This window comes from Panthera onca, chromosome X, assembly GCF_046562875.1.
Source record: "Panthera onca isolate mPanOnc1 chromosome X, mPanOnc1 haplotype 2, whole genome shotgun sequence".
In the NCBI taxonomy this organism is placed as follows: Eukaryota; Metazoa; Chordata; class Mammalia; order Carnivora; family Felidae; genus Panthera; species Panthera onca.
The window spans coordinates 37553997-37569218 of NC_138357.1; the positions used below are offsets into that span (position 1 = coordinate 37553997).

The 15222-nt window shown below is 44.4% G+C and overlaps 1 protein-coding gene across 1 annotated transcript in view; it reads left to right on the forward strand.

Annotated features, from left to right (window-relative positions):
* The window catches only part of TRPC5 (transient receptor potential cation channel subfamily C member 5), a 271580-nt gene that overhangs the window by 124127 nt on the left and 132231 nt on the right, over nucleotides 1-15222 (forward strand). The window contains exon 3 of the mRNA XM_081793501.1: nucleotides 7558-7956. Within this exon, the coding sequence (XP_081649627.1) occupies nucleotides 7579-7956 (378 nt within the window). The 5' untranslated portion in view covers nucleotides 7558-7578. The remainder of the gene's footprint in view (nucleotides 1-7557; nucleotides 7957-15222) is intronic.

Here is a 15222-nt window from a genome sequence, read left to right on the forward strand (position 1 = left end):
GTGCTTAATACATCTATATCTGAGCACGTGCTGTGTCTATTGCCTCGGATGACCATCCCAACATTGCTATGTAGTGAACTCCTATCCACTTTACAAGACATGGCTCAAATGTTACTTTCTCTTCAATCACCTCCCCAGGTAGAGTTGAACGCTTCATCCTTTGTGCCCCTACTATATGTTAGAATCCTTATCATACCATAGTACATTTGACTTATTTTCATTTGTTTCTCCCTCTGGATTTGGCGGTTGCTTAAAAACAAGGTCTATATCATTTATATGTATAGAACATTATATATATATACATATATATATATACACATATATATATACACATATATATACGTATATATACACACATATATACATATATATACACATATATATATACATATATATACACATATATATATACATATATATATACATATATATACACATATATATATACATATATATATACGTATATATATATGTGTATATATATATATTTGTATTCCCCACTACCAAGTACTCTGGGCCTGACAAATAGTAGGTGCATAACAAGTATTTGTTGAACTGAAACAATGAATATCTACTGTTCCTGGTACTATTATAGGGATTATGGAGCATATAAAAGAGTCTACCTTCACTGAAGTAGTTAAAAATGTAGACTCTGGAGTCAGAAGCTTGGCTCTAATCCCAAACCACCACTTACTAGCTGTGTGAACTAAAACAATCTACTTAACCTCTCTGTGTCTCAGGTTCCCTATCTGTGAGATGGGAGATTATAATAGGAACTGTCTAAAAGTGAGGAATAATGAAATAATGTAAGTGAAGCATTTAGGGCCATAGTATCTGGCATCTGATAAGTGCTTAATGTTAATTTATTATTATGTATAAATTAATAAAATTCTTGAATTGATAAATTTTATACACATGAGAAGCAATACTGCAATACACCACTATGCAGGCTGGTTTTAAAAAAAATTTTTTTTTAACGTTTATGTATTTTTGAGACAGAGAGAGACAGAGCATGAACGGGGGAGGGGCAGAGAGAGAGGGAGACACAGAATCCCAAGCAGGCTCCAGGCTCTGAGCCGTCAGCACAGAGCCCGACGCGGGGCTCGAACTCACGGACGGCGAGATCACGACCTGAGCCGAAGTCGGCCGCTTAACCGACCGAGCCACCCAGGCGCTCCTGCAGGCTGGTTTAAACTGCCTCCTGGAACAAGATGCTATGGTACCTTGACCTCAACTAAGCACTGCTGAATGTATGAATGAAGAAAAAAATAGGTGCACTGTAATCTGTGCCAGCCTGACCATTCTAGAGCACTCCGTGCATTTCTGAGCACGATATTTCAAGAGAAACAAAATATAGTGTAACTAGAAGCAGACCACTAAAATGATCATAACTCCTGAGAAGGGGAGACTCAGTGCAGAGAGAGACACAAGAGCTGAAATTAAACATTTGAAGGGTTTTGCTGCTCTAGACAAAACAACTAGGGCAATGAGATAGGAGTCACAGGCAGAGGATTTCAGGTGAACATAGAAAAGCATTTCCTGAAAGTCCGCATCCACCACACAGGTAAGAAAGTGCTGAGTTTCCCATCAGTGGAAGGGCTCATTAACTGAATAGTCACTTAACAAGGATATCGTCAAGGGAACCTTTTCATTGGGCAGGAGAGTATTCTAGATGACCTTTGAGGTCCCCTGCAGGAGGTTCACGATCTGGTTCACCTTTCTGGGAAAGATTAGAATTACTACATTAAAATTAGGACGTTCTCAAAGTGGTATTCTGAAAGGAGCCAAAATGCTCTCAAAATCAACACTCCACCAAACACGCGGGTGCACACACACACACACACACACACACACACAGTCTTCCCCTCACCAGCCCACTCCTGTGCCTTTGTACGTAAAATTTCCATTTTAGTCACTTTTTGGATTGGGCATTAAAGATTCCTTTTTAAATGTAATTTTTTCCTGGAAGACGTATGGCCTTAAGCCCCTCAGCCATTACCATCATCTTCTACCACAGTGCCTGGTACATATTCACTAAATGTGCTTATTATCCACCATTTATACTTGAGATTGTACAAGTTTATCAGATTAAATCTACCTGTCTTAAAGGGCTCTGAGGAGATGCAGAAATGGATAGATAGGCTTGGATAAGGGTGAGAGGTCACAAGGGTTTCGCTATTCAAGCTCAATCCTCACGGCACAGAGTGAAAACCACACACAGATACCACGTCCCTCTAAAGGCATAATTTTTTTTTAGTTGGGTGGGAAGCCATGCTCTCCTCCTCACAGACAAAGTCCTGAGTTGGGCAGTGATCTGGGCTGGGATTTGTGCCCTGGCCTTCTGCCCAGCCCATTGATTGAGCTCCTTAAATCACATCATTTAAGCCTACAAATGTCACAGATACCATTAGACAATCTCCTCTGGCTAGCAGCACAGAAAAGAGAGAACATGAGAAGCCCCTAGGGGCAGCCTGTTAGACCATTCCTAATGTTCCATACTTGGGGGACTACACTGGGAGTGAGGTTCACTTGCAGAATGGCATAAAGTGCTGGCTGGTTTTGTTTCGTTCAGTTCAGCATATACCTCAAGGCCAGTGCGTAATGATGGGAAAGCCAACCTCATCTCTTGGCTTAGGTTAATGGCAAATGAGTACAACCTGCCAAGTATAAAGGTGATGGGAAGGAACCTTCCCAATAATACATCCTCAAGAGATGCCAGAAACTCTATCATTAGCTATTTGTTCCCAGAATAATGGCAGAGTAGGACTAACAGCAAGCATATGAAGAAAGGATTGGTCCCAGAGCCTGGAGCAAAGCTGAAGCTAAAGCTGTAAGCAAGGGTAAAATGGCACCGGCTGAGGGGTTGGAAGAGAGCAGGGCACTAGGCAAGTCATTAGATGTTTACGTAAGCCTACATATAGTCAGACAATGCAGGGAACCCATTTTACAGCATTGTCAATGTGTAGTATAGAAGTGGGCATGAAAGAGATTTCCAAGGGTGGATACCAGGCCTCTCTTTTCCCCTTCATCACACCTTTCCTGCCCTAGACACATGTCTCTGTACTTCGAAGGCCACAGCAACTTCCCTAATCAAAGAATACACATTAAGGTGTTAATAGCTGTTGGGGCGCCTGGGTGGCTCAGTCGGCTAAGTGTCCGACTTCGGCTCAGGTCATGATCTCACGGTTTGTGAGTTTGAGCGCCGTGTCGGGCTCTGTGCTGACAGCTCGGAGCCTGGAGCCTGCTTCGGATCCTGTCTCCTTCTCGCTCTGCCCCTCCCCACTTGTGCTCTGTCTCTCAAAAATAAATAAATGTAAAAATAAGTTTTAAAGGTGTTAATAGCTGTTAGCCACGTGATCTTTTATTCCTTCTGGGAGTAGTTTTAGAGATGCAGTGCCTTAATGCAAAAGAGTGACTCTCTAATAGTCTGGAGGAGAGATTTTTCTCTAAGGGGAATACCGTGAGGCTTCTCATAGCCCACTGGAAATGCAATAGACCAGATCCGTTTCAAATGCAAGAGATGAAAAGTAAATCTAGACTCTGAATTGACTATATATAATCCAATTATCCTTACTTCAAGTCTCAAATTACCATGATTTTACTGCCCCCCCCATTCACTCCTATAACCCACACATCTGGCACACAGTGAAAGTTCAATGAATGGCCCTGCGCGGTGCCTCCATTATTATTACTATTAGCACCGGAAGCAGTAGTAGCAATAGTTCTGCCCTGGCACAGTGCCTGGGGCATATTAAGTATTCAAAGCTATACTAATTATTTTGTTGCACCAGCTCCTGGCATAGTGCCTGGCACATAATAGGGCACCGATTTAGTTAGCTCCCTTCCTTCTCATCTTGCCGTAGGATACGTTTGTCTTCAGTTTACCCCACAGCTTTGCCTTACTCAAGTGGGCACAGATCTTCCTTCGGCAACAGTGCTTAGCACAGCATCACTCGTGACCCCATCTGAAAATACATCTAGCCTTTTCTCCCATGGTTACCTCTTAAGTGGCAAATGGGCAGCGAGCATTTAAGATCATTTTGCAGGTGGGACAACTGAGGTTGTGAGCGCTTGCCTTTTAGCTCACCTCCCATCTTTGTATCTTATCATAGCCTGAAAACTGTGCTCCTATCAATTTCTCCCAACTAGGCCATGATCCATCTCACTACTACTGTTCTTATGTTCTGTAGGGCCTGGACCACCCTCACATTTTCACATTGCCTTTTTTTTTTATATTTTTTAAGATTTTATTTTTAAGCAATCTCTATGCCCAACATGGCACTCAAACTCAACCCCAAGATCAAGAGTCACAGGCTCTACCCACTGAGCCAGGTAGGTGCCCCCACATTTGTACTTTTAATTCATCCTTCAAGAACTCACTAAAGAGCTACATCCTCCATGAAACATTCTCTGAGTTCTCCAGCCTTCACTGAGCCCTTCCTGAAATCCCAAAGTATCAAATCACTACCACATAATTTAACCCTTCATTCCATAACCATGCCAACCTTTCTCAGCTAGATTGTATTTGTTCATTAAACATTCATCTGTTGAGCACCCATCATGTTCTAGACCCCATTGCAAGTGCTGGGAAGACAGGAATCAAGGTACTCAAACCCTAGTGGCATAAAGACAAACATGCTATTAGGTGACATTGGAGAAATGTCATCCAAGTACCAGTGGAGAACTCAGAGGGAGATTGGCTAACCTTCTGAAGGTGTTGGGGGTGGGGTGGGGGGACTTCACAGAGGAGGAGAACTATGAGCAAGGTGCTGAAGCCGAGAAGGAATTTGTTAAGTGGAGAGAGTAGGATGAAGCTATGTGCAAAGACATGGTCATTAAAGGGCCACTCAGAGAGCATGGCTCAGTATGGCTAGAACTTAGGTTGGGATGGAGAAAGATGAGAGAATATCATGGAATGTTTACTCATTCATTCATCAAATATATATCAAGTATCCAGGGTGTGCCAGGAACTTGGCTAGGTGCAGGTGCTATAAAAACAGGACAGATGCAGTCCCTGAACTTGAGATTTAAAGCAAATTGGACAGAAGAGATGATTATCCAGTAAGACAAAGAAATATGTCACTACAGGGGCACCTGGGTGGCATCCGACTTTGGCTCGGGTCATGATTTCATGGTTTGTGGGTTCGAGTTCCGCATCGGGCTCTGTGCTGACAGCTCAGAGCCTGGAGACTGCTTCCAATTCTGTGTCTCATTCTCTCTCTGCCCCTCCCCCACTTGTGCTCTCTCAAAAATAAACAAATGTAAAAATGTAAAAACAATTCAAAAAAGAAATATGTCATTACAAATTGTGATAAGCATTAAGAAGGAAAAGAATACAAAGGAGAGAAGACCATGAAGGCACCACTTTAGAAAGAGTGGCGAGTGAGGGATGCTCTGAGGAGGTGACATTTGGTTGAGACCTGAAAGATTAAAAGAGCTGGAGAAGAGTGTTCCAGGAGGTAATCAAAGGTCTTGAGGTGGCCAAAAGCTTGGCATGTGGGGGGACTCAAAGGCAGCTCCACAAGGCTAAAGAATAGTGGATGAGGGTGAGAAGTTGGAGAGGCAAACACATGAACCAAAACCAAGTAGACCTCAGAAAGGAATGTTGAGTTCATCACAACTAATCAAGGAAGAGCGAAATGGAACCAGATTTGTGTTTTACGGGGTAACTTGGCGATGGTGCGGGAGACTCCGTGGAGGGGGAAAGAATGGAGTCAGGATGATCAATTGTAAGGTTGTGGAATGGTTTAGGCGAGAGACGAAGGCACGCACCTATTCTTTCATACCCTCCCCAAGTGACTAGCACAGCACTAGGCCTACTGATGGCTTCCGGCGTGTTCATATAATGTAAATAAATACACAGATATATATAAATAAATAAATACAGATAAATAAAATAAATATAAATAAATATAAACTGAATCCAGTTGTTGAGTCTCTCTTCAGGAGATCACACTGTCTCTTCTTCCTCCCCTCTTTTTGTTTATAATGGAGATGGGGAGGCGGGGAGGCAGTCTACAATTAGGATTATTAAAGTCATTAGCTGTTTAGTGACAAATGCTTACTCTAAGTGCCACTTTCCTCAGCCACTGCTGAGTTACTTGAAAGTAGCACAGAATATGAGTGCGTATCAAGACAGCCAAACAGAGATGTGGATGCAGAGAGAAATTTGTCCTTTGGGCCTGTTCAGGGTATGAGGTGACACTCACCTTCAAATACTAACTTCCCAGAAGACCACAGGCACATGAATTGCAAATGCCACTTGGTATAATATATGCTTCTCCCTTTGCCAAAGCAGGGATGTAATTACCTGGAAGACTGAGGCATATGTCATGTCTTCATCTTCTCTTCCACCCAGCAGATGACACAAGTGGCCCTTTATCACATTTCCATTTCCTTTTGCTGGCAAAATACTTCGGTAATGAGACACTTCAGTGGGTCCAGCCAAACTCAGCCTCCAGAGGGTCCTGGAGGTCCCCGGGGTGGGAGGGAAAGGGGAGCCAAACACCTTATGGATCTGAGCCTCATCTTCTCCCCTGGGGAGAATAAGCATTCCTATCTCACAAGGCTAGTAGGAGGAGGTCAGTGAGGAATGTGCATGAATTTGATCTGAAACAGTATAGAGGCAAGAACTCTATACTGCCGTTCATTCTATGCAACTGAAGGCCAAGACTGTCTTTTTTTCTTGGTTTCCCGGAGAAAGTTAAACACATTGTAGGAATTCAGTAATAGGTTTTACTTTAAAATCACTTCCATTGAAATCGGTCTTTAGATGTGGTGCATGTAAAACAGACCATTCACTTCTCAGAACCAAATCGAACAGATTATTGGATCCATAAGCTCCTTGGTTTCGAGCGGTAGAGGAAAAATCATGAATCGGCCGAGGGGGTATGTGACTTTGGCCTATCAGAGCCAATACCCATTCCCCACTGAGAAGCAGCAAAAAGCAGGGCTTCAGGTAGCATGAAAACTGGATTTTAATACAGGGTCTACATCTGGGGAAGCTGCAATGTGACACTGAAAATTAGCACCGGCCCATAGGCCCAGGGTCTAAAGAAAATTGGCCAATGGTCGCTCTGACAATCAGCAGTATTATCATGAGTATCTTCAGACAGCAGAAGGGAAGGGAGGAATTAATTTGCGCCATGTCTTGGGAGGTTTACACACTGCCAGTTGCTCTGATAGTATATTATCTCATTTGACTCTCACAATAGCTTTATGAGGAAGGAATTCTTTAGCACAGAGCCTGGTTCACAGTGAGCTGTAACTAAATGATAACTGCCACTAATGCTATTAATATACTGATAACATTAATAATAATAGACCGAAGCACAATGGGCTTGAGCAACTTATCCAAGGTCACAGTGCTGGAAAAGGCAGGATTTGAACCCAAATGTCTGGGCTTCTTTTGCTATACCACTTTGCAAGAAGAGAAAGATTGTGGGGGGAAAACAGTTGAGGATTTTCCAACCGCTTAGCCATGCTGCCTCCATAAACTGACCAGTTGAAATCTTCAGGCACCTAAGAATCTCTTTGGTCTCCCTCTCTCTCACTCAGGTTGCTAAGTTGCTATGAACCATGGCCCAACTGTACTACAAAAAAGTCAACTACTCACCTTACAGAGACCGTATCCCCCTGCAAATCGTGAGGGCTGAGACAGAGCTCTCTGCAGAAGAGAAGGCGTTCCTCAATGCTGTGGAGAAGGGGGACTATGCCACCGTGAAGCAGGCCCTACAGGAGGCTGAGATCTACTACAACGTCAACATCAACTGCATGGATCCTCTGGGCCGGAGCGCCCTGCTCATTGCCATTGAGAATGAGAATTTGGAGATCATGGAGCTACTGCTGAACCACAGCGTGTATGTAGGCGATGCATTGCTCTACGCCATCCGCAAGGAGGTGGTGGGCGCTGTAGAGCTTCTGCTCAGCTACAGGCGGCCCAGTGGAGAGAAGCAGGTAAGAGAAATCCCTACAGGCTGGGAAATAGCCGGGAACAATAAGGCCCCGGGATCAGAAGCCTTGAAAATAGGGAAGGTTAGGTAGGCTGGCATTAAGTAGCCCTAGCATGGCAACCCTCTGCTCTCAGAAATCGCATCAGTGATCTCAGGTGGCATCCTAGAGCGACCCTGCGTGGCCCACACTAGGTTTTCCTCATTTGCCTTTTCTTTGTGAGCATTTGCCCGTATACATTCAATACGTGGCAACCCAGAAGTGTGCTCTCCATTTCCAGAACATCCAAGCTCCTTCTACCCTCCCTGGCCTCTGCTCTCTAGCCTCATTTTCTTTCCTCTACTCAAAGGTTACAATGTAGAAAAGAAGAGGCCAACCACAGACCTGGGAGTTTTCCTTCTCACCGGTCTCTCTCCCGGACAATGACAGACCTTTAAATGTGAATACCGTGGTGCACGTGCAAATGGATATAGGGGTTCATGTATTTTCCCAGTACCTGTGATATGACTACATTCCACCCCTAAATGTTTGGGGGTTGCCTCTGTGACTCTCCTATCCTCCAAAGCACTTAGGTTTAATACTCTGGAGTCATCTTTGAGTTCTTCCCCTTCCCTGCCTCTATGTCCAATCCCCAAGCCCTGTGGTTTCTTTCGCTCCAATCTCTTACATACTTTCTTTCCTCCCACCACTCTCCCTGTGTTCCTCATCATCTCCCTCCTAGCTGAGGGATTCTCAAAGTGTGGTTCTTGGACCAGCAGCATTAGCATCACCAGGGGAACTTGTTAGAAATGCAAATGCAAATTCTGAATCAGAATCTCTGGGGGTGAGGCCTACCAAGCTGTGTGTTGACCACCCCTCCAGGGGATCCTGATGCACACTCAGCTTTCAGAACAACTGCCCCAGACTGACATGAAAATCTTCTAACTGGATTCTCTGCCGATAGCCCCTTTCTTTCTCACAAGCCTTCCTGGACAACGATGCCGGCTTATTCTTCACAGCACAGCATAACAATCCTGCCATTGTTACCCACCCTTTCAGTGACTACAAGCTCTCATTAGAAGAGAAACCAGTGCATGAAGCCTAGCGCTCAATACCCTTCCGTAATGGTCTTTTCATGTCCTGTCTCTTGCAGGTTTCTCCTAAACCCCTCAAGTCAGACAGGTCTCTCTACTCTCTTCCTTTGGAGCATAGTAGGGACGAAGTAGGGAGAAAGATATAGTAGGGACAAAGAAAATACAGTACCATCAAACATGGAATATGACAATGCATTAAAAAGCAAAAACGAAAAACAAAACAAACAAAAAAAAAACAAATAGTGGTGCCTGGGTGGCTCAGTTGGCCGAACGTCCGATTTCAGCTCAGGTCATGATCTCACGGCTCGTGATTTCGAGCCCCATGTCGGGCTCTGTGCTGACAGCTCAGAGCCTGGAGCCTGCTTTGGATTCTGGGTCTTCCTCTTTCTCTGTGCCCCTCCCCCGTTCAGGCTATCTCTCTCTGTCTCTCAAAAATAAATAAACATTTTTAAAAATTTTAATAATTAAAAAAACAATAAAATAGTAAAAATCAAGCCCCAAACTGCAAAGTGCTCAGATAATGAAAACACTTCAGATCAAACCTTATGGGTCATGGCTAAAGCTCGGCTTAAAGGGAAGTGGAGCTTTACTGTTTGCCTGCCTGGTTAAACAAAAAGAATGAAAGTACTTAAGTGATAACTCTCAGACTAAGAATTGGAATGGATAGAACAGAAAGAAAGACAGTAGATGAAAAGTTCCTTGAATAAAGGGCCTGAATGCCTCCGTTCTCCACCAGCATTTACTTTTTTTTTTATTTTTAAAAAAAAATTTTTTTTAACGTTTATTTATTTTTGAGACAGAGAGAGATAGAGCATGAACGGGGGAGGGTCAGAGAGAGGGAGACACAGAATCTGAAACAGGCTCCAGGCTCTGAGCCGTAAGCACAGAGCCCGACGCGGGGCTCGAACCCACGAACCGTGAGATCATGACCTGAGCTGAAGTCGGTCGCTTAGCCGACTGAGCCACCCAGGCGCCCCTCCACCAGCATTTAATACAGCACAGCTGTAACCCCACACTACGAAAGTGCCTGCAATATCACGGGCATTCAATAAACACTTATTTCATGAACAAATAGTATGCAGCCAGCACCATGCTAAGTAACTTACACCACTTGGCTCATTTAATCCCCCCAGCACCTCGGTTAGGTAGACACTATTATTACTGCCCCCATTCTACCCATGAGAAGAATTGAGTCACAGTTAAATCAGTTGTCCAAGATCACAGTTAAGTGTCAGAGCCAGGATTCAAACCCAGGCCACCTAACCCCTAAACCTACCCTCTTCACCACTTGGCTATACTGCTTCTGTGGCAATCAAAGTCTTGGGATTCGCAGAACAGAGTTCTGAGACAGGGTAGACCCGTGAAGGATCAAGAGCTCTCTGGAAAGGACAGGCCAGAATTTGGATGAAGAGCAAAGCAGAGAGGTATGAATATGTTCCCTACTCAGTCCACATCACCATTCCTATCAAAACTGATTTGTTCTCTGCCCCATTTCACCACAGCCCTGCTAAGGGTCGGAGTGATTTAACTGCGTTACTCTGGGGGCGCCTGGGGGGCTCAGTCGGTTAAGCATCCAGTTTCGGCTCAGGTCATGACCTCACAGTTTGTGGGTTCAAACCCCACATCGGGCTCTGTGCTCACAGCTCGGAGCCTGGCGCCTGCTTCCGATTCTGTCTCCATCTCTCCCTGCCCCTCCCCTGCTCGTGCACTGTCATTCTCTCTCTCTCTCTCAAATATAAACATTAAAAAAATGTTTTAAAAACTGCATTCCTCTGAATTAAGGCTTACCCAGATACCCTACCCTGTGATGATCTTGCCCACCCCTGAGATTATGCAGTCATTAGCTCTATCCTTCCATTGACGCCACTCACACCCAACTGTGTACTATTGGTCAGCCTCACTTGTGTAAATGTCTGGTCTCTGTAACTAGATTGTTTCTTAAATGTCAGGCATAATCTAATGCCCAACTGCTTCCATGTTTCCCCCAGTAGTACCTAACCCAATGCCTAGTATATAATGGGTGATAGATAAATATTTGCTGACGAATAAGGAAGAGCTATGTGTATCTCTCAGACATCCTACACGTTCAGCTTCATAACTGTTGCGAAAGAGAGCAGAGCACAGGGGAGTTTCCAAAGAGGGGATTAGCAATACTTTCGGAGTTTTGAAAACAGGCCATGTCTTTATTTGATGACCCCCATTTCCCCCATCTTTCCCCAGTGCCCTGGCAAACTCTGGGGAAGAAAGGCACCAGGAAAACTCACTCCAGGGTACAATCTAAGGCGTGACCTCCCCTGGAGAAAGGCAGAGCTTAACTCACACGAATGAACCACTAATGGTGAAATGTCAGGCGTATGGAACAGGAGTGAAGCTGTTTGGGACAGGCTGTCTTTTCCCAAGATCCTTTCAGACACCGCCAGTGTAAGACCTCCTTTGTCCATACTTGAATATCATACCATATGTACAAAGGAACACAGCCATCGGCCCCAGCTCCAAGTCTTTTCGGCAGATTTCCCTTCCTCCTCTCTCTCTCCCAACCCCCACCACCAGCCTCTGCTAAATTTTATTTTCTCCCATTGCTCTGACAATCACTGTGGCAAGTCATATGTCAGTAACTATAACAACAGGCCACCACCATGCTGAAGTTCTGCCTTTCTGGGAAATAGAATCAGGATTTGTTTACCTGGGAGCAAATCAGGGATGTGAGCAAACACAGGCCTCCTGAAGGACCGCAGGTCCGGCTGGGTAGGCCACTCCCAGGAAGGTGCCCCTCCCACACCCAGAAGCCAAACACCTGGCCTTTTTCACTGGCCCTCCCCCATGTCGCCAAGAGATTGGGCACAGCTGACCTCCATCAATCTTGGATGGATAAACTGGGGCCCTCTTTGGCTTTAATTGGCAAAGGGCTTGGCCTCAGGCTGGCAACGAGACCCCCCTCTGCTCAGCCCATCCTGCTCTTCTCCCTCTTCTAGCCTATCAAAAGTGCTCTCAGGTAAAGATCAAAGGCCAGGCATAAATGTCTGACACTGGCTTCAAGTATCAGCACTCACATGGAAAACTGCATTTTTAATAGGGACCAAATCTTAAAGTCAAAATGGTGATGCTTTATCAGAATTCTCTGCACCAGACAAGTATAAGACGGCGTGTGTGCGTGTGCATGTGCGTGTGTGTGTGTGTATGTGTGTGTGTGTGTTGTTCGGGGGTCTTCTGGCTGCTCCAAAAGTCTGACTCTCTTGGCAGATTTTGTGACTCCTTAGGGTAAACACTCTTAAATAATTCTCAGAATTCAAAATTTTTGCACTACAGAAGGCTTAATACCAGCCTATTTCTTGTACATCAAGCCTTTTTCCTTTGGCGCACTGACTCTGGGAGCAGAGTCTTGTACCTGTGTATGGTCAAGACCAGCTCAAAGATTAATCATTGTGCATATGGCGAACTTGTCAAAATACAGACTCTTGAGCCCCTACAGGTTCAGAGCCTTGGGGTTGGAGCCCGGAACCAGCATTTTAATAAGCCCGCCCTCACCCATTTCTAGGTAAAAGGTCTATGGACTTCTCTGTATCTGTTTCCTAGGCTGCCATAACAAATTCCCACTAACTGGAAAGCTTAATATAAAAGAAATGCATTCTCTCATGGTTCAGGAAGCCAGAAGTCTGAAATAAAGGTATTGACAGGGCTGGTTCCTCCTGGAGGCCCTAAAAGAGAATCTGTTCCATGCCTTCGCTTGTAACCGCATCACTCCAATCTCTGCCTCCATCGTCGCACAGAGTTCTCCTCCGTGTCTTTTCCTTGTGTCTCTGGGTCCTGATCCCCCTCTCCTTTCTAAGACACCAGTCATTGATTTAGGGCCCACCCTAATGCACGATGACCTCATTTTAACTTGACATCTGCAAAGACCCTTTTTCTAAATAGGGTCACATTCATAGGTACTGGGGGTTAAGAGGTGAGTATATCTTTTGAGGGGACTCCATTCAACCCACTAAACTCTCCATGAGAAATACTACTAGGCAAGTGGTTTTCAGACATTTTCAGAAGCAGAGCCTTTCATTAAATGAAATCCTTCCCAGAAGTAAAATAGGCAAACAGACCCAAGCAGAGCTGGCCTAGTTTAAGTGCAGATCAGGGCCCAAAGCCCCACTTGTTCACACACACACACACACACACACACACACACACACACTCCTATCCCTCCGTGGTCCCTGAGGAGCAAGCATAGCTGGACAGCCACTCGTCTAGAAGACAGGATGACATAGTCTAATTCAGAGTTTGAGGTGCTAACCAGCTTGCAGCTAACAGGATGACCTTGGGCAAGACCCAAGCTGTTTTACACCTGTCCAGTTACAGAATCACTCTACGACTAAATTTCCTCATGTATAAAATGAAGGGAACAATACCTAATCTAGGGGCTTGTCATTAGGATGAAATAAGGTACATTAAAGTCTTTTGAAAATAAATTTAAATGCTAGACAGAGGTCAATGACTATTATTTTCAGCCTCACTCTATCAATTTGACTTAGCCGGTCATATTGTGTGGAGAGACCAGCTGGCAAGTGGCACTCATCACAAGGAACGACTAATACAATGAGAGAGAGGCTGGTGAGCGGGCTGGCTCAGTTCGCAGATTACCTCCTTCTGCCCGGCCTTAATGACAATGGTCTCCCTTCTGCTGTTAGGCAAGCTGTATGACCTCAAAGTCATCCCTCCTTGTTCAGTGGCGTCTAAGGATTTAAGCAACAGGGAAGTAGAACTGCTGGCCTTTGCATCAACAGCCCACCCAAAGAATTTTCTTTCTTGGTCACTTGCGTCAGTGCAGGCAGGCGGAAAGAGGCTAAGCCAACCTTCTCCCCAAGGCCCACCCCTCTGGGCTCTGCCATAATTACTCATTTGTCTGTGGCAGATGGCTCCAAATTAAAATTGGTCTCACAGATGAGCTAGTGAGATTAAGTTTCAACAACACTGATAAGTGTTTGTGTTAAGATTGTAGAAAATCAGCAATGAGACACTACATTTACTCCCTTCTCCTGCCTGCCTCTTGGTCTCAGGGAGAGATTGCACAGTGTGGAGGGGCACCCTGAGGGCCTGGGCAAAGGTGACTGAGGCACAGAGAGAGGACCTAAAGAGTCTAACCTCTACATCTCAAACACTCAATATGAGAGCAGAAAGTAAAGGAGAGAATTGCCGTTTATGGGATAGGTTTCCTTAATCTCTCCAGACCTCAGTTTTTTCGTCTGTAAAGGGGAACAATAATGGAGTCCACTTCGTAGAGTGATAGCTGGAATTAAGTGGACTAATGCACATATATTACTTAGAACAGTGCCTGACACAGAGTAAACACTCGATGAGTAAGTAGCTAATACTGCTCCTACTTCTACTAGCTGAAGCCATGCTGATATCACATGCTAGCTAATCTTATTTACTCTTATTTATGCTTTACTCTTATGCTAGCTAATCTTATTGTTTTTTAAATGTATTAAGCACCCCCTAACACATCATAGCTGAGAGTTCAGACTGAGTGACCTTGAAAAAGTTGTCCACTGTGACTCAGCATCAGTTTTCTTACCTGTATAACGGGGATAATGATATTGCCCGTGTCACAGATTGTTGCAAGATTTACGTGAGAACTATTTTTGAACATTTGGCATAATTTGTGATCCATAGCATTTGCTATATAATACCCATATCATTAGCATTAATACAGAATAGTAGTAACATTATTAACTCTTTGTTACCTGACTTGCCCAACAGTAGGTATCTACCTTTATAGTAATCGAGTAACAGCTTTCATTCTCTGATTTTCATTCCAAAGTCAAAGTTCTAGATCAAAAACATGGGGTGTGTCAATCAACTCAAGAAAATAAATCAGCCAAGGCATCTGGGTGGCTCAGTTGGTTGAATGTCCAACTCCTGATTTCAGCTCGGGTCATGATCTCACAGTTCATGAGTTCGAGCCCCACTTCGGGCTCTGCACTGACAGCTTGGAGCCTGCTTGGGACTCTCTCTCTCTCCCTCTTTCTCTCTCTCTAAATATATGAATAAACTTTAAAAAAAAGAAATCAACGACTTCTTTGGAAGAAAATTTCAAAATGACTGCATCACATCATAGTGGCCAAGCTGACAAACTGAGTTACTTCCTCTCGTGTATCTTTGTTGATTTTCAGTAGACAAGGCCTACTGCACTCACAGAGCAGAACTATAGAGA